The sequence below is a fragment of the Poeciliopsis prolifica genome, unplaced genomic scaffold (genome assembly GCF_027474105.1).
Source record: "Poeciliopsis prolifica strain line A6 unplaced genomic scaffold, Auburn_PproV2 SCAFFOLD007, whole genome shotgun sequence".
Classification (NCBI taxonomy): Eukaryota; Metazoa; Chordata; class Actinopteri; order Cyprinodontiformes; family Poeciliidae; genus Poeciliopsis; species Poeciliopsis prolifica.
In genome coordinates, this window is record NW_026562382.1 from 880,001 (window position 1) to 904,384 (window position 24,384).

Here is a 24,384-nt window from a genome sequence, read left to right on the forward strand (position 1 = left end):
AATGTCCTATGACATTTAAGAGAGTATTTACCATCACCTATTGACCCTTTTACCCTTATTTTGGTTCGTCTCATTTGGATTAGTTACTTTTGGTTAAAACTCCTCCTGGCTAGCTCGCCAAAATGAGGCGAGCTAGCCAACAAACAATCAAATGAGATTTTGAGGTTGAGTCCGCAACATTTTAATTGGATAATTGTTACAAAGTAAATCAGCGGTATCGCTCCACAGCCGTTACAAAAAAAGAAGCACACAATGTCCATTCCACAACTGTCGTCACCTAGCATCAGAGGAGTGATATTAACCCCCCTCCGCAATCACTTTAAACTGCGACACAACTCGTAAATAACACACACAAAAAAAAAACACAAAACAGTATTCATAAACACAAAACAGCATTAATTTACCACGACTATTCCATAAAAAATGGCTTCTGCGCCATATTTACATCACCAACCAAAGATCAGGAAACAAAAATAATTTGGTTAAAAATTCTAAACTTGAAGAGAGAATACAAAATGTTTTATGTGTCATCATTTCATTGTGGGGACAAAAAGCAACAGAAGAAAACCTGCATCTGCATCCACAGCAACTGAGTCAGTGGAGTAGCTCAATATGCCAGTGCTGGTTATTTGCAGCCATTTCTTCAAGTCGCCATCTCTCCCCTCATTATCTGTAGATAGCAATAAAACAACATTGCTGCATGTAAACTACGATAGGTGGAGTTCCTACATGTTATCGCCTAAAACCTCTGTGGAAAGCTGGTTAGCGAGTTGCTAACATGTAAACAAATTGATGTTTGTTTGATGACAAATGAGAAAATAATTAATGTGATTAATGGAAGCCAACGTTACTCTAAAAGTAATGCGTATGCACTTTGAGGCACCACTCCTCACACATCCCTTGAACTTGTCAGAAGTTGTTACCATGCCAACATGTCTTCAAGGAATAGTGTCTGAAATCCATGGTGGATAAAGAAGTCTCTTTAAACGGTCGCCGTTCCTCAAACGATTTACAAACGAAGACGCACCGCTTTGAAACTGTTGGTCTCCATTTTTCATTTTTGTTTTCGTAACTACGTTGCCTACTGAAATGAATGTCACGTACATCACTCTTGACGGTCACGTAGAGGTGGATAAATACCGATATGTCTACTTCATTATCATGTTTACAGGTTATGTTTTGATCCTGTCCTTCAATTCCACAGTGTTTTGCCTGATTGTGATCCACAGAAACCTCCATGAGCCCATGTATGTTTTCATTGCTGCTCTGCTGATGAACTCCATGCTTTTCAGCACCGTGGTCTACCCCAAGCTTTTGATTGACTTTTTATCTGAAAAACAGATCATAGCTTATGAAGCGTGTATCCTTCAGACTTTTTTATCCTACTCTTTAAGTGGTTCAGAATTTTTACTTTTGGCTGCAATGGCTTATGACAGATATGTGGCCATATGTAAACCTCTGCAATATCCAACCATGATGAGAAAAACAAAAGTGAGGAGCTTCCTCATCTTAGCATGGCTTGTGCCTGCCTGCCATGTAGCTGTGGCTGTGATTATATTTGCTCATTTGAAACTCTGTCACTTCACTTTGAAAGGCATTTTTTGCAACAATTCAATGAATTATCTTCTCTGCGTGGCTTCAAGAGCGATAATGATCTACGGCTTAGTGGTTTTATTCAACGTTACCATTCTTCCGGTGGTTTTTATATTGTTTACTTACACAATGATATTTATAGTGGCCTATAGAAGTTGTGGCGAAGTGAGGAAAAAAGCTGCACAGACATGTTTGCCTCACCTGCTGGTTTTAATCAACTACTCCTGTTTGCTCACTTTTGAGATGATTATTGTCCGTTTAGAATCTGATATTTCAACAACTGCGCGTTTCATAATGACATTGCAAATAATAATGTATAATCCTCTTTTAATCCAGTCATATATGGACTGAAAGTGGGAGAAATTTACAAACACCTGAGGCGCTTGCTCTGTCACACCAGAGGAAAGTGACAGCTTTTTAAAGTTTGGGTCGTTTTTGTCTTTTGTCTGTCCCTGGAAATAATTATTTTTGACAACTTTTTAATAATTAGATGTAAACATGTAGAATTTGATCACTTTTGTGTGTTTCTCTCATTCATTTACCATATCCACAAATGATACTCTTAAATACTTTTCCTCAAGTTTGTTTTAAAGCCTGTGTAATTTAAGACAGGATGTACTACTGTTAAAATTCTTCTTTTTTTTGTGAATACATTTCAAAATGCTGCACAAATGTTCAGTAATAAAGCCTGTCACTGACGTGATCTTACTAATGTTTTATGAAAGGTTTAGTTGGATATTTACTGCCAAAACAAAATAGTAAACATTTGTATATAGCCTATACATACAGCTCTAGAAACATGAAGAGCCCACTGCATTGAACCCCATTGAAAACCTCCTGCTTCTTCCACCAAATATTAATTTCTGAGTTAAAACATTAATATTGTTTTTTTCTCAATGAACATGAACTTGTTTTCCTTGAATTATTTGAACTCTGAAAGCATTGCATCTATTTTATTATTTTAACTATTTCTCATTTTCTGAAAATACTAAATTTTTGTTTGGAATTTGAGAGCCATGTTATCTGTAGTTCACAGAATAAAAGAACAACGTCCATTTTACTCAGACATAAACCTATAAAACGTACATTCAGAGAAACGGCTCATTTTAAATTGTCTAATTTTTACCAATCAACATGTTGTGTTCCATGTTTTTCTGTTGTGTTTATTTGAGTTTTCAGTGTCCTGAGTCTCCTCGTTGTCCTGTCTTCCCCTTGATTGCTCCCAGATGTGTCTTATTCCCCTGATGACCCTCTTTGTATTTAATCCCACCTGTGTCCTTTGTTCGGGTCCTTGTCATTTTGTCACACGTTGTCGTTGGTTGTACTGTTTGACCAGTTGCTGTTTGAGCCCTGGCTTCCGCTCAGCCGTGCTGCCTGGCTGCAGACTACCTTTGTTGACTTTGTTCGATGGACAGTTTTGTTATAAAATTACCACTACTCACCTTACCTGGGCCTCCACCGTCTGCCTCACCACCTCCACTACACTACTCTGACACAACATTCATATGTCACTTTGTTTTTAGAACACTAAATTAATTTGTGCATAAATATAAAATGGAAATTACTGGTGTTTTTCTTTTTTACGATGTTTTCAAAGAAGACTTTTAACCAGAGTGAAATGCTTTTGTATTTTGTCACAGCAACAAGCATCAGTCTTGTTTAATACAATACTACATCTATAGCTATCGGCGTATTTATATCTGTTAAAGATAAGTTTGAATAAAAAGTGATTACCTAGCCAGGATTTCCCCCAGAGTATTATAAGTCTGGCGGGCTACCAGACTTTACGTCTGACCCCACCAGGATAAGCATTGCTTATTCATTTAAGTCTTTTTAAAATGTTTGCATTTTTTAAAGATTTTGTGTTCAGGTATTAATCTAACCATAGGTGTCAAACTCTGGCCCGCGGGCCAAATTTGGCCCGCAGTGTAATTATATTTGGCCCACGAGGCTATACCAAATGACTACACGACTTGGCCCACCGGTATTATACAGCGCATTCATTCATTGCTAATACTACAAATCCCATAATGCCTTGCTGTTGTTTTGGCGCGTCAATCACGACGGGTCCCAGAATCGCCCTCTCCTCTGTGACAGTAGTTATAGCAATCTCAAGCTACAACTGTCACTGTAGAACCCCTTCCCAAAAAATGGCGAAAAGAAAGGCAGAAAACAGGAGCTTTCTGGACAGGTGGGAGACAGAATATCTGTTTACATATGTAAAAGACAGACCTGTTTGTCTGATCGGTGGATTCAACGTGGCTATAACGAAGGAGTACAACATTCGACGACACTATGAAACAAAACACTATGCCAAATACAAGGACCTGGACATGACTCAAAGGAGCAAGAAAGTAGAGGAGATGAAAAGAAGTTTGGTTTCACAACAGAATATGTTCAAAACAGCCACATCACAAAGTGAGGCTGCTGTAAAGGCCAGTTATATTGTGGCAGCAGAGATTGCTAAATCAGCCAGGCCCTTTAATGAGGGAGAGTTTGTGAAAAAGTGCATGTTGAAAGTTTGTGACATCGTGTGCCCAGAGAAAAAGCAAGCCTTTTCAAACGTGAGCCTGAGCAGAAACACAGTAGCTGATCGCACATGTGATCTTGCCACCAATCTGTATGACCAGCTTATGGAAAAAGGAAAAGATTTTGTTGCATTCTCCCTTGCTGTGGATGAGAGCACCGACGCATCGGATACTGCTCAGCTGTCAGTCTTCATCCGTGGAGTGGACTCAAACATGTGTGTTACAGAGGAGCTACTGGGATTCAAATTATGGCATGGCACAACCACAGGAAAGGAAATCTTTGAGGAGGTTTCCAAATGTGTAACTGAAATAAAGCTGCCGTGGGATAAACTCGTCGGATTAACGACAGATGGCGCACCAGCGATGTGCGGTAAAACAAGTGGACTGGTGGGCAGGGTCCGCGAGAAGATGCAGGAAGAGAACTGTGCAGGTGAACTAACTGTTTATCACTGTATCATACATCAAGAATCACTGTGTGGCAAAGCCCTAAAGATGGAACATGTTATGACCACAGTAACACAAGTAGTTAACTTTATAAGAGCCAAAGGTCTGAATCACCGCCAGTTTAAGTCTTTTCTGGAGGAGTGTGGTTCGGAATACGCAGACGTGCCGTATCACACAGAGGTGAGATGGTTAAGCCGAGGAAAAGTACTGAACAGATGTTTCGAGCTGCATGAGGAAATATGTCAGTTTCTGGAAAGCAAAGGGAAGGACACAGCAGAGCTTCGGGAGAAAAAGTTTCTGTGTGAGCTGGCCTTTATGTGCGACATCTCGAGCCATCTTGATGCGCTGAACCTGCAGCTTCAGGGGCGGGGGCGCATCATTACAGACATGTACGCTGCAGTGAGGGCTTTTAAAACTAAACTGTGCCTGTGGGAGAATCAGATGCTGCAAGGAAACCTTGGGCATTTTCCCTGCTGCCAAACCATAAAAACGCAGCTCTTTACCACCTTGTTTCCATGCGCAGAGTTTGCAGAAAAACTCAGTGTACTTAGTGCTGAGTTTCACCGGCGATTTGCCTTTGATGTACAGAAATGTAGGTTTGAATTACTTAGTAATCCCTTCGCAGTTAATGTGGAAAACGCACCAACCAACCTCCAAATGGAGCTAATTGAACTCCAGTGTAATGATACGCTGAAGTCAAAGTATGATGCTGTGGGCGCCGCACAGTTTCCACAGTTCATTCCTGACACAATGCCTCAGCCAAGCTGCTCAGATGCTCTCCATGTTTGGTAGCACATATCTATGTGAGCAACTTTTCTCCTTGATGAAGATGACCAAAACATCTCACAGGAGACGTCTGACTGATGAACACCTTCGCTCGACACTGAGGATTGCCTCAGCTCAAAGCCTGAGCCCGGACATTGATGAACTAGCATCCAAGAAGAGATGCCAGGTATCTGGCTTGGGCACATCAGATTAGATCAGTGTGTAATGTTATGACCGCAATAATTAACGTTTTCTTTATGCACTTTTTCTTGCAACTCCAAGACATGGGCTTGATTGATTTATTATTATTGTTCTATTTTTAAAATGATTATTATTTAAATTTTATTTAATAAATGAATGTCATTGATGTTTTTTTTTTTTATTTGAAATTCAATTTTGCATATCTGGACTATTAAGCTATATATTGTATAATAATAAGTGTTGCTTGTTCCATATTCAATGTTACAGCAAATCTTGTTTGGGTCTATATTAAAAGGTTCGTTTGTTCAATGCTGGCCCGTGACTTTGTTCAAGTTTTACATTTTGGCCCACTTGGTATTTGAGTTTGACATCCCTGATCTAACCTGTAACACATCTTGTAACACATAATTATCAAGTGATATTTTCAAATTTCCTGTCAACTATTAAGTATTTTTTAACTCAAAAACACAACAGGCCGCTGGATGAATAACTGACGTAACACTCAACCACCGGACTTAGCAAGTTTTCTGTGGGAAACATTGCCACTAATACCACTGCCATAAACAAACTGTTAATTTTGCACAAAATGCATAACTTATTAAAACCAATTTTTGCTGACTGAAATTATGAATTTATCACTAAAATACATTATTTAATACCTCTTTTATGTTACATGTTGGCATCTTATTATTGTGAATTTGAAGACGTAACTTTAAATGTACAAACTAAATGTTAAAGTGAGCAGAAATAAACCTGTGACCCCCACAAATCCAGTTCAAATTTAAACAATTTTAAACCAAACTTTAATGGCATCTGAACATTTTCTTATATTAACTCTTTATTAAAGTAAATAAATCTGCACAAAATGTTGCTGTAGAAGGATAATGGATATAGAATGATCCGTATCGTCTCACTCGTCGCTTCAACTTCAAGCTTGTAACCATGCCAACATCTCTTCAAAGACTAGTCTCCTAAATCCATGGTGGGCAGAAAAGCTCTTTAAAGAGTCCTTCCATATCAAACAGTCAACAGTGACTTTTCTCCCCCCCGAGTGTCTGCTGCATTCGACTACTTTTCTCATGTGCAGCACTTTGAAACTGTTAGTCTCTCTTTTTCATTTTTGTTTTCGTAACTACGTTGCCTACTGAAATGAATGTCACGTACATCACTCTTGACGGTCACGTAGAGGTGGATAAATACCGATATGTCTACTTCATTATCATGTTTACAGGTTATGTTTTGATCCTGTCCTTCAATTCCACAGTGTTTTGCCTGATTGTGATCCACAGAAACCTCCATGAGCCCATGTATGTTTTCATTGCTGCTCTGCTGATGAACTCCATGCTTTTCAGCACCGTGGTCTACCCCAAGCTTTTGATCGACTTTTTATCTGAAAAACAGATCATAGCTTATGAAGCGTGTATCCTTCAGACTTTTTTATTCTACTCTTTAAGTGGTTCAGAATTTTTACTTTTGGCAGCAATGGCTTATGACAGATATGTGGCCATATGTAAACCTCTGCAATATCCAACCATGATGAGAAAAACAAAAGTGAGGAGCTTCCTCATCTTAGCATGGCTTGTGCCTGCCTGTCATGTAGCTGTGGCTGTGATTATATTTGCTCATTTGAAACTCTGTCGCTTCACTTTGAAAGGCATTTTTTGCAACAATTCAATGAATTATCTTCTCTGCGTGGCTTCAAGAGCGATAATGATCTACGGCTTAGTGGTTTTATTCAACGTTAGCCTTCTTCCGGTGGTTTTTATATTGTTTACTTACACAATGATATTTATAGTGGCGTATAGAAGCTGTGGGGAAGTGAGGAAAAAAGCTGCACAGACATGTTTGCCTCACCTGCTGGTTTTAATCAACTACTTCTGTTTGATCTCTTATGATGTGATTATTGTTAAGTTTGAATCTGATATTTCAACAACTGTGCGTTTCATAATGACATTGCAAATAATAATGTATAATCCTCTTTTTAATCCAGTCATATATGGACTGAAAGTGGGAGAAATTTATAAACACCTGAGGCGCTTGCTCTGAAACACCAGAGGAAAGTGACAGCTTTTTAAAGTTTCTGTCGTTTTTGTCTTTTGTCTGTCCCTGGAAATAATTCTTTTTGACAACTTTTTAATAATTAGATGTAAACATGTAGAATTTTATCACTTTTGTGTTTTTCTCACATTCATTTACCATATCTACATTAATGATACTGTTAAATACTTTTCCTCCAGTTTATTTTAAAGTCTGTGTAATTCAAGACGGGATTTACTACTGTTATTTAGTTTTTTGTAAATACATTTCAAAATGCTGCACAAATGTTCATTAATAAAGCCTGTTGCTGACGTGATCTTACTAATATTTTATAAAAGGTTTAGTTGGATATTTACTACCAAAACGAAATAGTAAACATTTTGTATATATTGAAAACCTCCCGGTTCGTCCACCAAATATTTATTTCTTAGTTTAAAATATTAGTATTGTTGTTCTTTCTAAATGAATATGAACTTATTTCTTGCATTATTTGTTTTGTTATTTTGACCATTTCTCATTTTCAGAAAATAAAATAAAAATATATTTTTGTTTGGAAGACGGGACCCATGTTATCTGTAGTTCATAGAATAAAAGAACAATGTCCATTTTACTCAAACACTAACCTATAAAAAGTTAAATCAGAGAAACTGATCATTTTAATTGGTCTTTTTTTTTTTTTACCCAACATTCATATGTCACGTTATTAAACAAATTTTTGCATATATACAAAGTAGAAATTCCTGGTTTTTTTTTTAAAGATATTTTCAAAGAAGACTTTTAACCAGTGTGAAATGCTTTGTATTTTGTCACAGCAACAAGCATCAGTCTTGTTTAATACAAGACTACATTTATACCTGTCGGTGTATTTCTGTCTGTTAAACATAAGTTTGGATAAAAAGTGATTACCTATCCAGGATTTCCCCAGAGCATTAGCCTGGATAAGAATTTTCTTATTTATTTAAGTCTTTTTAAAATGTTTGCATTTTTTAAGACCTTATAGTTGGTGTTCAGGTATTCTAGCAATATTTCATGTAACACATAATTATCAATTGATATCTTAAAACACGTTGGATGAATGACTGACGTAACACCCAACCACTGGGCTTAAATCGGTTGTTCTTTTAACCTAAAGAAAACAATTTTTTTTTCTGTTTTTGGCCCCTTATTGTAAATAATGTTTTTTTAATGTACATATTTCAATTATTATTGCATGTCTTTGGTGGTGTTGTACTTAAGAATGTTTTAGGACTAAAATAAATGAAAGTATAAATTCCCAAAGTCTCCTTTATGTATTTTAAATACAATTTAAATATTGCTTCATAATACGCTACAAAAGGAAATATAAAGACATATAAAACTATTTTATATTTTTGCGTGCTAGAGGGGTGCCACTGGTTCAGGTGATTCAGCAGATTTGTCGTTTTTCCTGATTACGTCAGAACTTACGCTCAATATTACTTTCGGTGAACTCTGCTTTGTTTTTTTTCCAACTAAAATTCAGGCCCTTCTTATCAAAAATGTTATTTGCTGTATTTTCTGTTTCATCTCCCTTTCAAGAAGTCTTTTTTCCCCTCAAGTCCTACTTGTTACCTGAGGTGAGAGGCTACACCAACATTAGCCGTTAGCTTGCCTGGCTGCTATGGGGCTCTCTCCACGTCAAATAATGTCCCGTAGCTCTATTCCAGCCACATAATATGTTATCGCCTAAAACCTCTGTGGAAAGCTGGTTAGCGAGTTGCTAACATGTAAACAAATTGATGTTTGTTTGATGACAAATGAGAAAATAATTAATGTGATTAATGGAAGCCAACGTTACTCTAAAAGTAATGCGTATGCACTTTGAGGCACCACTCCTCACACATCCCTTGAACTTGTCAGAAGTTGTTACCATGCCAACATGTCTTCAAGGAATAGTGTCTGAAATCCATGGTGGATAAAGAAGTCTCTTTAAACGGTCGCCGTTCCTCAAACGATTTACAAACGAAGACGCACCGCTTTGAAACTGTTGGTCTCCATTTTTCATTTTTGTTTTCGTAACTACGTTGCCTACTGAAATGAATGTCACGTACATCACTCTTGACGGTCACGTAGAGGTGGATAAATACCGATATGTCTACTTCATTATCATGTTTACAGGTGTTTGATCCTGTCCTTCAATTCAACAGTGTTTTGCCTGATTGTGATCCACAGAAACCTCCATGAGCCCATGTATGTTTTCATTGCTGCTCTGCTGATGAACTCCATGCTTTTCAGCACCGTGGTCTACCCAAGCTTTGATTGACTTTTTATCTGAAAAACAAATCATAGCTTATGAAGCGTGTATCCTTCAGACTTTTTATTCTACTCTTTAAGTGGTTCAGAATTTTTACTTTTGGCAGCAATGGCTTATGACAGATATGTGGCCATATGTAAACCTCTGCAATATCCAACCATGATGAGAAAAACAAAAGTGAGGAGCTTCCTCATCTTAGCATGGCTTGTGCCTGCCTGCCATGTAGCTGTGGCTGTGATTATATTTGCTCATTTGAAACTCTGTCGCTTCACTTTGAAAGGCATTTTTTGCAACAATTCAGTGAATTATCTTCTCTGCGTGGCTTCAAGAGCGATAATGATCTACGGTTTAGTGATTTTATTCAACGTTAGCCTTCTTCCAGTGATTTTTATATTGTTTACTTACACAATGATATTTATAGTGGCCTATAGAAGCTGTGGGGAAGTGAGGAAAAAAGCTGCACAGACATGTTTGCCTCACCTGCTGGTTTTAATCAACTACTCCTGTTTGCTCACTTTTGAGATGATTATTGTCCGTTTAGAATCTGATATTTCAACAACTGTGCGTTTCATAATGACATTGCAAATAATAATGTATAATCCTCTTTTAATCCAGTCATATATGGACTGAAAGTGGGAGAAATTTATAAACACCTGAGGCGCTTGCTCTGTCACACCAGAGGAAAGTGACAGCTTTTTAAAGTTTCGGTCGTTTTTGTCTTTTGTCTGTCCCTGGAAATAATTCTTTTTGACAACTTTTTAATAATTAGATGTAAACATGTAGAATTTTATCACTTTTGTGTTTTTCTCACATTCATTTACCATATCTACATTAATGATACTTTTAAATACTTTTCCTCCAGTTTATTTTAAAGTCTGTGTAATTCAAGACGGGATTTACTACTGTTATTTAGTTTTTTGTAAATACATTTCAAAATGCTGCACAAATGTTCATTAATAAAGCCTGTTGCTGACGTGATCTTACTAATATTTTATAAAAGGTTTAGTTGGATATTTACTGCCAAAACGAAATAGTAAACATTTTGTATATATTGAAAACCTCCTGGTTCGTCCACCAAATATTTATTTCTTAGTTTAAAATATTAGTATTGTTGTTCTTTCTAATGAATATGAACTTATTTTTCTTGCATTATTTGTTTTGTTATTTTGACCATTTTTCATTTTCAGAAAATAAAATAAAAATATATTTTTGTTTGGAAGACGGGACCCATGTTATCTGTAGTTCATAGAATAAAAGAACAATGTCCATTTTACTCAAACACTAACCTATAAAAAGTTAAATCAGAGAAACTGATCATTTTAATTGGTCTCTTTTTTTTTTTTTTTTACCCAACATTCATATGTCACGTTATTAAACAAATTTTTGCATATATACAAAGTAGAAATTCCTGGTGTTTTTTTTTTTAAAGATATTTTCAAAGAAGACTTTTAACCAGTGTGAAATGCTTTTGTATTTTGTCACAGCAACAAGCATCAGTCTTGTTTAATACAAGACTACATTTATACCTGTCGGTGTATTTCTGTCTGTTAAACATAAGTTTGGATAAAAAGTGATTAACTATCCAGGATTTCCCCAGAGCATTAGCCTGGATAAGAATTGCTTATTTATTTAAGTCTTTTTAAAATGTTTGCATTTTTAAGACCTTATAGTTGGTGTTCAGGTATTCTAGCAATATTTTATGTAACACATAATTATCAATTGATATCTTAAAACACGTTGGATGAATGACTGACGTAACACCCAACCACTGGGCTTAAATCGGTTGTTCTTTTAACCTAAAGAAAACAATTTTTTTTTTCTGTTTTTGGCCCCTTATTGTAAATAATGTTTTTTTAATGTACATATTTCAATTATTATTGCATGTCTTTGGTGGTGTTGTACTTAAGAATGTTTTAGGACTAAAATAAATGAAAGTATAAATTCCCAAAGTCTCCTTTATGTATTTTAAATACAATTTAAATATTGCTTCATAATACGCTACAAAAGGAAATATAAAGACATATAAAACTATTTTATATTTTTGCGTGCTCCAGGGGTGCCACTGGTTCAGGTGATTCAGCAGATTTGTCGTTTTCCTGATTACGTCAGAACTTACGCTCAATATTACTTTCGGTGAACTCTGCTTTGTTTTTTTTCCAACTAAAATTCAGGCCCTTCTTATCAAAAATGTTATTTGCTGTATTTTCTGTTTCATCTCCCTTTCAAGAAGTCTTTTTCCCCCTCAAGTCCTACTTGTTACCTGAGGTAAGAGGCTACACTAACATTAGCCGTTAGCTTGCCTGGCTGCTACGGGGCTCTCTCCACGTCAAATAATGTCCCGTAGCTCTATTCCAGCCACATAATATGTTATCGCCTAAAACCTCTGTGGAAAGCGAGTTGCTCAAAACAAATTGATGTTTGTTTGATGACAAATGAGAAAATAATTAATGTGATTAATGGAAGCCAACGTTACTCTAAAAGTAATGCGTATGCACTTTGAGGCACCACCTCACACATCCCTTGAACTTGTCAGAAGTTGTTACCATGCCAACATGTCTTCAAGGAATAGTGTCTGAAATCCATGGTGGATAAAGAAGTCTCTTTAAACGGTCGCCGTTCCTCAAACGGTTTACAAACGAAGACGCACCGCTTTGAAACAGTCTCCATTTTTCATTTCTGTTTTCGTAACTACGTTGCCTACTGAAATGAATGTCACGTACATCACTCTTGACGGTCACGTAGAGGTGGATAAATACCGATATGTCTACTTCATTATCATGTTTACAGGTTATGTTTTGATCCTGTCCTTCAATTCCACAGTGTTTTGCCTGATTGTGATCCACAGAAACCTCCATGAGCCCATGTATGTTTTCATTGCTGCTCTGCTGATGAACTCCATGCTTTTCAGCACCGTGGTCTACCCCAAGCTTTTGATTGACTTTTTATCTGAAAAACAGATCATAGCTTATGAAGCGTGTATCCTTCAGACTTTTTTATTCTACTCTTTCAGTGGTTCAGAATTTTACTTTTGGCTGCAATGGCTTATGACAGATATGTGGCCATATGTAAACCTCTGCAATATCCAACCATGATGAGAAAAACAAAAGTGAGGAGCTTCCTCATCTTAGCATGGCTTGTGCCTGCCTGCCATTTAGCTGTGGCTGTGATTATATTTGCTCATTTGAAACTCTGTCACTTCACTTTGAAAGGCATTTTTTGCAACAATTCAATGAATTATCTTCTCTGCGTGGCTTCAAGAGCGATAATGATCTACGGCTTAGTGATTTTATTCAACGTTAGCCTTCTTCCAGTGGTTTTTATATTGTTTACTTACACAATGATATTTATAGTGGCCTATAGAAGCTGTGGGGAAGTGAGGAAAAAAGCTGCACAGACATGTTTGCCTCACCTGCTGTTTAATCAACTACTTCTGTTTGATCTCTTATGATGTCATTATTGTTAAGTTTGAATCTGATATTTCAGCAACTGCACGTTTCATAATGACATTGCAAATAATAATGTACAATCCTCTTTTTAATCCAGTCATATATGGACTGAAAGTGGGAGAAATTCACAAACACCTGAGGCGCTTGCTCTGTCACACCAGAGAAACATAATCGTGGCTTTAAGCTTTCATAGTTTTCTGTCTTTAGTTTTCACTCCCACTTTGTTTAAGTGATAACGTTTGTCTTTTTAAAATCTGCAGGTAATGTTTTACTGTCAAAGAGTACCAGTGTTTCTCTGATTCATCGGAAAGCTTATGTGCCTGCTCGTTGTTCTTTCTCAAGTTTTATTTCAAAGCCGGAGACAAAACGTTCCACCGTTAAGAAGACACCTTTAGCAGCTCAATCTGACGTTCTACACAGCTCAGGAAAAGACACTCTGTCATTTCAGCTTTCATTGTTTCACATTTTACTTTGTGTGGAAATAAATTTCAACATGTGGAACAATTTTTTATTTTTAATGCCTTTAAAAAAAAAAAGCATTGTATTAGCCACCACTTTGTCTCAAACTGTTACTTTAGACTCTGTGACTATTATTGACACTGATAAGAATGAGTCTTTGTAATCTAATATATAGTATAAAAATTGTTGAAGTGATTTATCTCCTACGAAGGTAGAGAAATGACTTTCAGTCTCTTGTGCTTTTGCTGTTTTTTATTTTGAATAGATTTTTAAAACTTTCCAAATATTTGAATTAAGATCCATCCTTGTTTAGATTTTATCTTTTATTGACAAAAGGTATTGTTTAATATTACTACCAAAACAAAACTACTACTAGAAAATGTCTTCTTCTCACTTTGACAAAAATATTGCTGCACATATTAACGGCTGTGTTAAAAGTGTGCTGTCTAATGTTATTGTAAAAGAGCTTGTTTTTTTATTTATTTTTTTAAACAAGAAAATTTGTCACGTTCCCTGAACTTTTTCACATTTTGAATGAACTCAAACAGAACACCTGTGTCGGTCATCAAGGGGATTTTTCAGACTAAAATCTATCAGAAACCTTCATTTTTTAAGAACTTATTATAGGAAGTAATGATGTATGTAAAATATGACGGTATTGCAATTAAAATACTGACACGTTGGTTAAAGCTGCTGTGAGTAACTTCCATAAAAAGATCTTTTCTACATATTTGTCATGAGAGTCTGAGACAGATATTCTACAAAAGGATCAAGCTCCTCCCTGTGCTGCTGTTGCTGTCTGACGAAAAATGAATGAAACATCAAGGTGAATTTCTCCCTGCCTTCGAGGTGAAGCTCCTCCACAGGGCTGTGGTTTTTAGGCTTCTGCCTCACAGAGCAGCTCTCTGCCGCACTCCTGACTAGCTCCTTCAGACTAGCCAGCAGCAATTAGCAAACACCTGCCAGAAAAGAACATCTGCTGTGCTCATTAGAGGAGCTGCTTCTCAGTGCAACACTGGTAAAATGTTTCTAAAGGAATAAAAGAGTAGACGGAAGCTCAATTTTAAGGCATTAAACTACATAGTTAAATTTCTCTTAAGTCATATTTGATATATATTTAACATTTTTCTGACACCTGAAGGTAACACAGTTTCTTGATTGTGCTATAAAATGTCACTTTTTGTGTGGAAAACAAGTAATACCGCCCGTTTAAGAAGAAATGAATCAAAGCTGTTTCAGTCTTTTGATGCCTTCTTCACGTCTAATAAGGAAGCAGAAGCTCAAATAAGCCAAATTCTGGAACGTCCACCAACATATTATCACTATATATTTTTGGGTGAAACTGATTAATTCCTCCCTCATATTTACAGTTTCAGTAGAAACCACAATGGATTTAAGTTTGATATGTAGTAAGCATGTGTCATTGTGGTTGAATATGAGTGTATTGACTCATCAAGAAGGAATATTAATCCTATAGGTATAAACAGAACAACATTGAGTGAACGCTAAAGTTCAACAGCAGCTGTGTGAAACAATTTCAAAGACCTAAATCACTGTTTCTCAGTGATATGTTTTCATGCTTCTACACAGGTGGAGCGGTTACCCTGCCAACAACTCCAGTTGCAATAGACTGAAATCCATAATGGTTAAAGGAGAAACTTTAAAAAGGGGATCTAACTCCATTTCCTCTCAGAGCGTACGGCGGAACGGTGACGTGCACACAAAAGAGACACGAGTCCAATTTATTCATTTTTTTTTCTCATGAGCGACACTTTTAGACTTTAAACCCGTCTCATTTACCCCTTTCTGTCAGTTTTTCAATCATCTGGCTTGGTGAGACTATGAATGTAACATACATTCGTCTCGGTGGCCATGTGGAGTTGGAAAAATATCGGTATGTTTATTTCTTCATCATGGTCACAGGTTATATTTTGATCCTGTCCAGCAACTCGACCGTCGTTTGTCTGGTTGTTATTCACAAGAACCTCCATGAGCCCATGTATATCTTTATTGCTGCTTTGTTGTTCAACTTTATCGTTTTCAGTTCTTCGATCTACCCAAAGCTTCTGATTGACTTCTTATCTGAGAAGCAGATTCTGTCTTATGAGGTTTGTCTCATTCAGGTATTTGCTTTTTACACTCTAAGCTGTTCAGAGTACTTGCTGTTAGCAGCCATGGCTTTTGACAGGTTTGTGTCGATATGTAAACCTCTGCAATATCACATGATCATGAAAAAAGGAACAGTGAGTGTTTCCTCGTTCTGGCTTGGTTTGTGCCTGCTTGCCACACCGTTGTGCCCTTTATTGGAAATGCCAATTCCAAGCTCTGCAGCTTCACTTGGAAAGGCATTTTTTGCAACAATTCAGTGAATCAACTTTTCTGCGTGGCTTCAAAAGCCTTGTTGACGTACGGCCTTGTTGTTTTATTCAACATTGCTGTTTTTCCGATGGTTTTCATACTCTTCACTTACACAGTTATATTTATAGTGGCCTATAGAAGCTGTGGGGAAGTGAGGAAAAAAGCTGCACAGACGTGTTTACCGCACCTGCTGGTTTTAATCAACTACTCCGGTTTGCTCACTTTTGAGATGATTATTGTCCGTTTAGAATCTGATATTTCAACAACTGCGCGTTTCATAATGACATTGCAAATAATAATGTATAATCCTCTTTTTAATCCAGTCATATGGACTGAAAGTGGGAGAAATTTATAAACACCTGAGGCGCTTTCTCTGTCACACCAGAGGAAAGTGACATCTTTTTAAAGTTTCGGTCGTTTTTGTCTTTTGTCTGTCCTGGAAATAATTCTTTTTGACAACTTTTTAATAATTAGATGTAAACATGTAGAATTTGATCACTTTTGTGTGTTTCTCTCATTCATTTACCATATCCACATTAATGATACTCTTAAATACTTTTCCTCAAGTTTGTTTTAAAGCCTGTGTAATTTAAGACAGAATGTACTACTGTTAAAATTCTTTTTTTTTTTTTTTTTTTGTGAATACATTTCAAAATGCTGCACAAATGTTCAGTAATAAAGCCTGTCACTGACGTGATCTTACTAATGTTTTATGAAAGGTTTAGTTGGATATTTACTGCCAAAACAAAATAGTAAACATTTTTATATAGCCTATACATACAGCTCTAGAAACATGAAAAGCCCACTGCATTGAACCCCATTGAAAACCTCCTGCTTCTTCCACCAAATATTAATTTCTGAGTTAAAACATTAATATTGTTGTTTTTTTTTCAATGAACATGAACTTGTTTTCCTTGCATTATTTGAACTCTGAAAGCATTGCATCTATTTTATTATTTTAACTATTTCTCATTTTCTGAAAATACTAAATTTTGTTTGGAATTTGAGAGCCATGTTATCTGTAGTTCACAGAATAAAAGAACAACATCCATTTTACTCAGACATAAACCTATAAAACGTACATTCAGAGAAACGGCTCATTTTAAATTGTCTCTTAATTTTTACCAATCAACATGTTGTGTTCCATGTTTTTTCTGTTGTGTTTATTTAGGTTTTCAGTGTCCTGAGTCTCCTCGTTGTCCTGTCTTCCCCTTGATTGCTCCCAGATGTGTCTTATTCCCCTGATGACCCTCTTTGTATTTAATCCCACCTGTGTCCTTTGTTCGGGTCCTTGTCATTTTGTCACACGTTGTCGTTGGTTGTACTGTTTGACCAGTTGCTGTTTGAGCCCTGGCTTCGCTCAGCCGTGCTGCCTGGCTGCAGACTACCTTTGTTGACTTTGTTTGCTGGACAGTTTTGTTATAAAATTACCACTACTCACCTTACCTGGGCCTCCAGCGTCTGCCTCACCACCTCCACTACACTACTCTGACACAACATTCATATGGCACTTTGTTTTTAGAACACTAAATTAATTTGTGCATAAATATAAAATGGAAATTACTGGTGTTTTTCTTTTTTACGATGTTTTCAAAAGAAGACTTTTAACCAGAGTGAAATGCTTTTGTATTTTGTCACAGCAACAAGCATCAGTCTTGTTTAATACAATACTACATCTATAGCTATCGGCGTATTTATATCTGTTAAAGATAAGTTTGAATAAAAAGTGATTACCTAGCCAGGATTTCCCCCACAGTATTATAAGTCTGGCGGCTACCAGACTTTACTTCTGACCCCACCAGGATAAGCATTGCTTATTCATTTAAGTCTTTATAAATGTTTGCGTTTTTTTTAAGATTTTGTAGTTGGTGTTCAGGTATTAATCTAACATGTAACACATCATGTAACATAATTATCAAGTGATATTTTCAAATTTCCTGTCAACTATTAAGTATTTTTTAACTCAAAAACACAACAGGCCGCTGGATGAATAACTGACGTAACACTCAACCACCAGACTTAGCAAGTTTTCTGTGGGAAACATTGCCACTAATACCACTGCCATAAACAAACTGTTAATTTTGCACAAAATGCATAACTTATTAAAACCAATTCTTGCTGACTAAAATTGTGAATTTATTACTAAAATACATTATTTAATACCTCTTTTATGTTACATGTTGGCATCTTATTATTGTGAATTTGAAGACGTAACTTTAAATGTACAAACTAAATGTTAAAGTGAGCAGAAATAAACCTGTGACCCCCACAAATCCAGTTCAAATTTAAACAATTTTAAACCAAACTTTAATGGCATCTGAACATTTTCTTATATTAACTCTTTATTAAAGTAAATAAATCTGCACAAAATGTTGCTGTAGAAGGATAATGGATATAGAATGATCCGTATCGTCTCACTCGTCGCTTCAACTTCAAGCTTGTAACCATGCCAACATCTCTTCAAGGACTAGTCTCCTAAATCCATGGTGGGCAGAAAAGCTCTTTAAAGAGTCCTTCCATATCAAACAGTCAACAGTGACTTTCTCCCGCCGAGTGTCTGCTGCATTCGACTACTTTTCTCATGTGCAGCACTTTGAAACTGTTAGTCTCTCTTTTTCATTTTTGTTTTCGTAACTACGTTGCCTACTGAAATGAATGTCACGTACATCACTCTTGACGGTCACGTAGAGGTGGATAAATACCGATATGTCTACTTCATTATCATGTTTACAGGTTATGTTTTGATCCTGTCCTTCAATTCCACAGTGTTTTGCCTGATTGTGATCCACAGAAACCTCCATGAGCCCATGTATGTTTTCATTGCTGCTCTGCTGATGAACTCCATGCTTTTCAGCACCGTGGTCTACCCCAAGCTTTTGATTGACTTTTTATCTGAAAAACAGATCATAGCTTATGAAGCGTGTATCCTTCAGACTTTTTTATTCTACTCTTTCAGTGGTTCAGAATTTTTACTTTTGGCTGCAATGGCTTATGACAGATATGTGGCCATATGTAAACCTCTGCAATATCCAACCATGATGAGAAAAACAAAAGTGAGGAGCTTCCTCATCTTAGCATGGCTTGTGCCTGCCTGCCATTTAGCTGTGGCTGTGATTATATTTGCTCATTTGAAACTCTGTCGCTTCACTTTGAAAGGCATTTTTTGCAACAATTCAATGAATTATCTTCTCTGCGTGGCTTCAAGAGCGATAATGATCTACGGTTTAGTGATTTTATTCAACGTTAGCCTTCTTCCGGTGGTTTTTATATTGTTTACTTACACAATGATATTTATAGTGGCCTATAGAAGCTGTGGGGAAGTGAGGAAAAAAGCTGCACAGACATGTTTGCCTCACCTGCTGGTTTTAATCAACTACTCCTGTTTGCTCACCTATGAGATGATTATTGTCCGTTTGGAATCTGATATTTCAACAACTGCACGTTTCATAATGACATTGCAAATAATAATCTACAATCCTCTTTTTAATCCAGTCATATATGGACTGAAAGTGGGAGAAATTCAGAAACACCTGAGGCGCTTGCTCTGTCACACCAGAGAAACATAATCGTGGCTTTAAGCTTTCATAGTTTCTGTCTTTAGTTTTCACTCCCACTTTGTTTAAGTGATAACGTTTGTCTTTTTAAAATCTGCAGGTAATGTTTTACTGTCAAAGAGTACCAGTGTTTCTCTGATTCATCGGAAAGCTTATTATGTGCCTGCTCGTCGTTCTTTCTCAAGTTTTATTTCAAAGCCGGAGACAAAACGTTCCACCGTTAAGAAGACACCTTTAGCAGCTCAATCTGACGTTCTACACAGCTCAGGAAAAGACACTCTGTCATTTCAGCTTTCATTGTTTCACATTTTACTTTGTGTGGAAAGAAATTTCAACATGTGGAACAATTTTTTATTTTTAATGCCTTTTTTAAAAAAAAAAAAAAAGCATTGTATTAGCCACCACTTTGTCTCAAACTGTTATTTTAGACTGTGGCTATTATTGACACTGATAAGAATGAGTCTTTGTAATCTAATATATAGTATAAAAATTGTTGAAGTGATTTCTCTCCTACGAAGGTAGAGAAATGACTTTCAGTCTCTTGTGCTTTTGCTGTTTTTTATTTTGAATAGATTTTTAAAACTTTCCAAATATTTGAATTAAGATCCATCCTTGTTTAGATTTTATCTTATATTGACAAAAGGTATTGTTTAACATTTACTACCAAAACAAAACTACTACTAGAAAATGTCTTCTTCTCACTTTGACAAAAATATTTGCTGCACATATTAACGGCTGTGTTAAAAGTGTGCTGTCTAATGTTATTGTAAAAGAGCTTGTTTTTTTATTTATTTTTTTAAACAAGAAAATTTGTCACGTTCCCTGAACTTTTTCACATTTTGAATGAACTCAAACCAACAGAACACCTGTGTCGGTCATCAAGGGGATTTTTCAGACTAAAATCTATCAGAAACCTTCATTTTTTAAGAACTTATTTTATAGGAAGTAATGATGTATGTAAAATATGACGGTATTGCAATTAAAATACTGACACGTTGGTTAAAGCTGCTGTGAGTAACTTCCATAAAAAGATCTTTTCTACATATTTGTCATGAGAGTCTGAGACAGATATTCTACAAAAGGATCAAGCTCCTCCCTGTGCTGCTGTTGCTGTCTGACGAAAAATGAATGAAACATCAAGGTGAATTTCTCCCTGCCTTCGAGGTGAAGCTCCTCCACGGGGCTGTGGTTTTTAGGCTTCTGCCTCACAGAGCAGCTCTCTGCCGCACTCCTGACTAGCTCCTTCAGACTAGCCAGCAGCAATTAGCAAACACCTGTCAGAAAAGAACATTAGAGGAGCTGCTTCTCAGTGCAACACTGGTAAAATGTTTCTAAAGGAATAAAAGAGTAGACGGAAGCTCAATTTTAAGGCATTAAACTACATAGTTAAATTTCTCTTAAGTCATATTTGATATATATTTAACATTTTTCTGACACCTGAAGGTAACACAGTTTCTTGATTGTGCTATAAAATGTCACTTTTTGTGTGGAAAACAAGTAATACCGCCCGTTTAAGAAGAAATGAATCAAAGCTGTTTCAGTCTTTTGATGCCTTCTTCACGTCTAATAAGGAAGCAGAAGCTCAAATAAGCCAAATTCTGGAACGTCCACCAAATATTATTACTATATATTTTTGGGTGAAAACTGATTAATTCCTCCCTCATATTTACAGTTTCAGTAGAAACCACAATGGATTTAAGTTTGTTAGAGATATGTAGTAAGCATGTGTCATTGTGGTTGAATATGAGTGTATTGACTCAGCAAGAAGGAATATTAATCCTTTAGGTATAAACAGAACAACATTGAGTGAACGCTAAAGTTCAACAGCAGCTGTGTGAAACAATTTCAAAGACCTAAATCACTGTTTCTCAGTAATATGTTTTCATGCTTCTACACAGGTGGAGCTGTTACCCTGCCAACAACTCCAGTTGGAATAGATTGAAATCCATAATGGTTAAAGGAGAAACTTTAAAAAGGGGATCTAACTCCATTTCCTCTCAGAGCGTACGGCGGAATGGTGACCTGCACACAAAAGAGACACGAGTCCAATTTATTCATTTTTTTTTCTCATGAGCGACACTTTTAGACTTTAAACCCGTCTCATTTACCCCTTTCTGTCAGTTTTTCAATCATCTGGCTTGGTGAGACTATGAATGTAACATACATTCGTCTCGGTGGCCATGTGGAGTTGGAAAAATATCGGTATGTTTATTTCTCCATCATGGTCACAGGTTATATTTTGATCCTGTCCAGCAACTCGACCGTCGTTTGTCTGGTTGTTATTCACAAGAACCTCCATGAGCCCATGTATATCTTTATTGCTGCTTTGTTGTTCAACTTTATCGTTTTCAGTTCTTCGATCTACCCAAAGCTTCTGATTGACTTCTTATCTGAGAAGCAGATTCTGTCTTATGAGGCTTGTCTCATTCAGGCATTTGCTTTTTACACTCTAAGCTGTTCAGAGTACTTGCTGTTAGCAGCCATGGCTTTGACAGGTTTGTGTCGATATGTAAACCTCTGCAATATCACATGATCATGAAAAAAGGAACAGTGAGTGTTTTCCTCGTTCTGGCTTGGTTTGTGCCTGCTTGCCACATCGTTGTGCCCTTTATTGGAAATGCCAATTCCAAGCTCTGCAGCTTCACTTGGAAAGGCATTTTTTGCAACAATTCAGTGAATCAACTTTTCTGCGTGGCTTCAAAAGCCTTGTGGACGTACGGCCTTGTTGTTTTATTCAACATTGCTGTTTTTCCGATGGTTTTCATACTCTTCACTTACACAGTTATATTTATAGTGCCTATAGAAGCTGTGGGGAAGTGAGGAAAAAAGCTGCACAGACATGTTTGCCTCACCTGCTGGTTTTAATCAACTACTCCGGTTTGCTCACTTTTGAGATGATTATTGTCCGTTTAGAATCTGATATTTCAACATCTGCGCGTTTCATAATGACATTGCAAATAATAATGTATAATCCTCTTTTTAATCCAGTCATATATGGACTGAAAGTGGGAGAAATTTATAAACACCTGAGGCGCTTGCTCTGTCACACCAGAGGAAAGTGACATCTTTTTAAAGTTTCGGTCGTTTTTGTCTTTTGTCTGTCCCTGGAATAATTCTTTTTGACAACTTTTTAATAATTAGATGTAAACATGTAGAATTTGATCACTTTTGTGTGTTTCTCTCATTCATTTACCATATCCACATTAATGATACTTTTAAATACTTTTCCTCAAGTTTGTTTTAAAGCCTGTGTAATTTAAGACAGGATGTACTACTTTTAAAATTCTTTTTTTTTTTTTTTTGTGAATACATTTCAAAATGCTGCACAAATGTTCAGTAATAAAGCCTGTGTTAGGGTTAACACCTGTTAAACATACATTAACAAAGACAGAAAAGACAAAAGAGTTAGATTCTTTTTCACTCGCGAGGAGAACGGACAGAGATGTGCTTCAGTTACAATCTCCTACCGCTCTGAAGCACATTTTGTCTGCTCCTCTATTTTATTGTTTCTAGGATCCCTAATCACAAGGACACTGTAGCTCTAAAGGGAGGGGCAAAACAGCTACAGCGTCAAATGTTATTCACTAACTAACACACAATCATTCTGTACTAGATAATGTCCTTCCAGGCACAAAGATTAATAAAATATGTAGTGATCTTAGCAATGATGGTTTTATTGGAGGCCAGCAACTCAACTGAAGCAGAGCTCTTCACCAAGAGGTAAACCTGAAGATTTTGTTTCTGCTCTCTGTCAGTGAGGCCTTCTGAGAAAAATCAGAGTAAATTAACAATACAAGAAACATTCTTAATTCTATAATGAGATTAACTTTAAGGAAAGCATCAATTAAAGATACATTATAAAGATCAATGAGAATAACAAATAATTGATTAATATCACAATTTCTCCAACATTTCCCCCTGTTTATCAAATATTTGTTCTAATTCTCATATCCTTCCTAAACAGCCACTTCAAACAATTTTCAACTAGGAGTTAATATTTTTCAAGAAACCAAACACGTTTACACTCAAAGTTTATACTCAGTCCAAAACTTAGAATCAGGAAAACACATCAAACAGTCCTCATCAGAGCTTTCTCTGTCAGACTTAGGTTCTCTCGCCAATAAGGGATACATCGGCATCATCTGGTTCCCCATGGGCTAAATTGCTGTAGTGATGAGACTATTAAACAAAGAACGCAGGCAAGGAATACAACAGCATCCACACAAGGTTAGAATGGCAGCAAAGACAGCCATCAACACTAAAACAGAAGACACAAGGGTTCGGTTCTTTCCAAAAACATTCATCCAGTCGTCCCACCTGGAAGTATTCACTCCAGAGAACTCCTTCAGCTTACCATTAAGGGTACGGAGCCCCTCAATGGACTTCATCAGGCTGCCAATCAGCCGCTGTGTTGTTGGGTAGAAAAGTGCAGCATCTTTCACCAAAGATTGCACACACTCCCCCTCGTTCAGCCAGCACCATGTCAAGTGCAATACGGTTCTGGAAAGCCATCAGTGATGTAGCGGCCAGCTGCTCATGCACCGCCTCGAAGCCTGCCTGTGTCCAGTTGCCCAGTTTTTGTACATTGTAATGGATGTAGTTGATTCTGTCAACGTTTTTGTTTAATGTACACCACCAACAAATTGTGGACTCAAATCCTGCTGCAATTTGGTCGGCCAATTTATACTCATCTGGTACACCACGGGGAACACCAATGGCATCGATGT

At 36.7% G+C, this 24,384-nt stretch overlaps 4 protein-coding genes and 5 pseudogenes across 4 annotated transcripts; all 9 read left to right on the forward strand.

The window, feature by feature from the left end:
• Window positions 1–24,384, forward strand: part of LOC129361185 (MAGUK p55 subfamily member 4-like) — a 90,868-nt pseudogene that overhangs the window by 19,018 nt on the left and 47,466 nt on the right.
• Window positions 1,090–1,944, forward strand: LOC129361367 (olfactory receptor 13C2-like). The gene has a single exon (XM_055032174.1). It carries the CDS (start codon window positions 1,090–1,092, stop codon window positions 1,942–1,944), a length of 855 nt encoding a protein of 284 aa, XP_054888149.1.
• Window positions 3,744–5,544, forward strand: LOC129361178 (general transcription factor II-I repeat domain-containing protein 2-like). The gene is given in 2 exon segments (XM_055031911.1): window positions 3,744–5,323; window positions 5,325–5,544. Coding segments are annotated over 2 exon segments (1,800 nt in total).
• On the forward strand, window positions 6,654–7,577 carry LOC129361368 (olfactory receptor 11A1-like). The gene has a single exon (XM_055032175.1). The coding sequence runs from the start codon at window positions 6,681–6,683 to the stop codon at window positions 7,575–7,577; it is 897 nt and encodes a 298-aa protein (XP_054888150.1). The 5' UTR covers window positions 6,654–6,680.
• LOC129361366 (olfactory receptor 11A1-like) lies at window positions 9,623–10,529 on the forward strand (annotated as a pseudogene).
• On the forward strand, window positions 12,540–13,457 carry LOC129361179 (olfactory receptor 11A1-like; annotated as a pseudogene).
• On the forward strand, window positions 15,659–17,367 carry LOC129361180 (olfactory receptor 142-like; annotated as a pseudogene).
• On the forward strand, window positions 18,728–19,669 carry LOC129361181 (olfactory receptor 11A1-like). The gene has a single exon (XM_055031913.1). The coding sequence runs from the start codon at window positions 18,755–18,757 to the stop codon at window positions 19,667–19,669; it is 915 nt and encodes a 304-aa protein (XP_054887888.1). The 5' UTR covers window positions 18,728–18,754.
• LOC129361364 (olfactory receptor 13C2-like) lies at window positions 21,807–22,719 on the forward strand (annotated as a pseudogene).

Bases quoted from the DNA above. Each gene is read 5' to 3' on its own strand.
- LOC129361368 (XM_055032175.1), top strand. From the start codon at position 6,681: ATGAATGTCACGTACATCACTCTTGACGGTCACGTAGAGGTGGATAAA.
- LOC129361181 (XM_055031913.1), top strand. From the start codon at position 18,755: ATGAATGTCACGTACATCACTCTTGACGGTCACGTAGAGGTGGATAAA.
- LOC129361367 (XM_055032174.1), top strand. From the start codon at position 1,090: ATGAATGTCACGTACATCACTCTTGACGGTCACGTAGAGGTGGATAAA.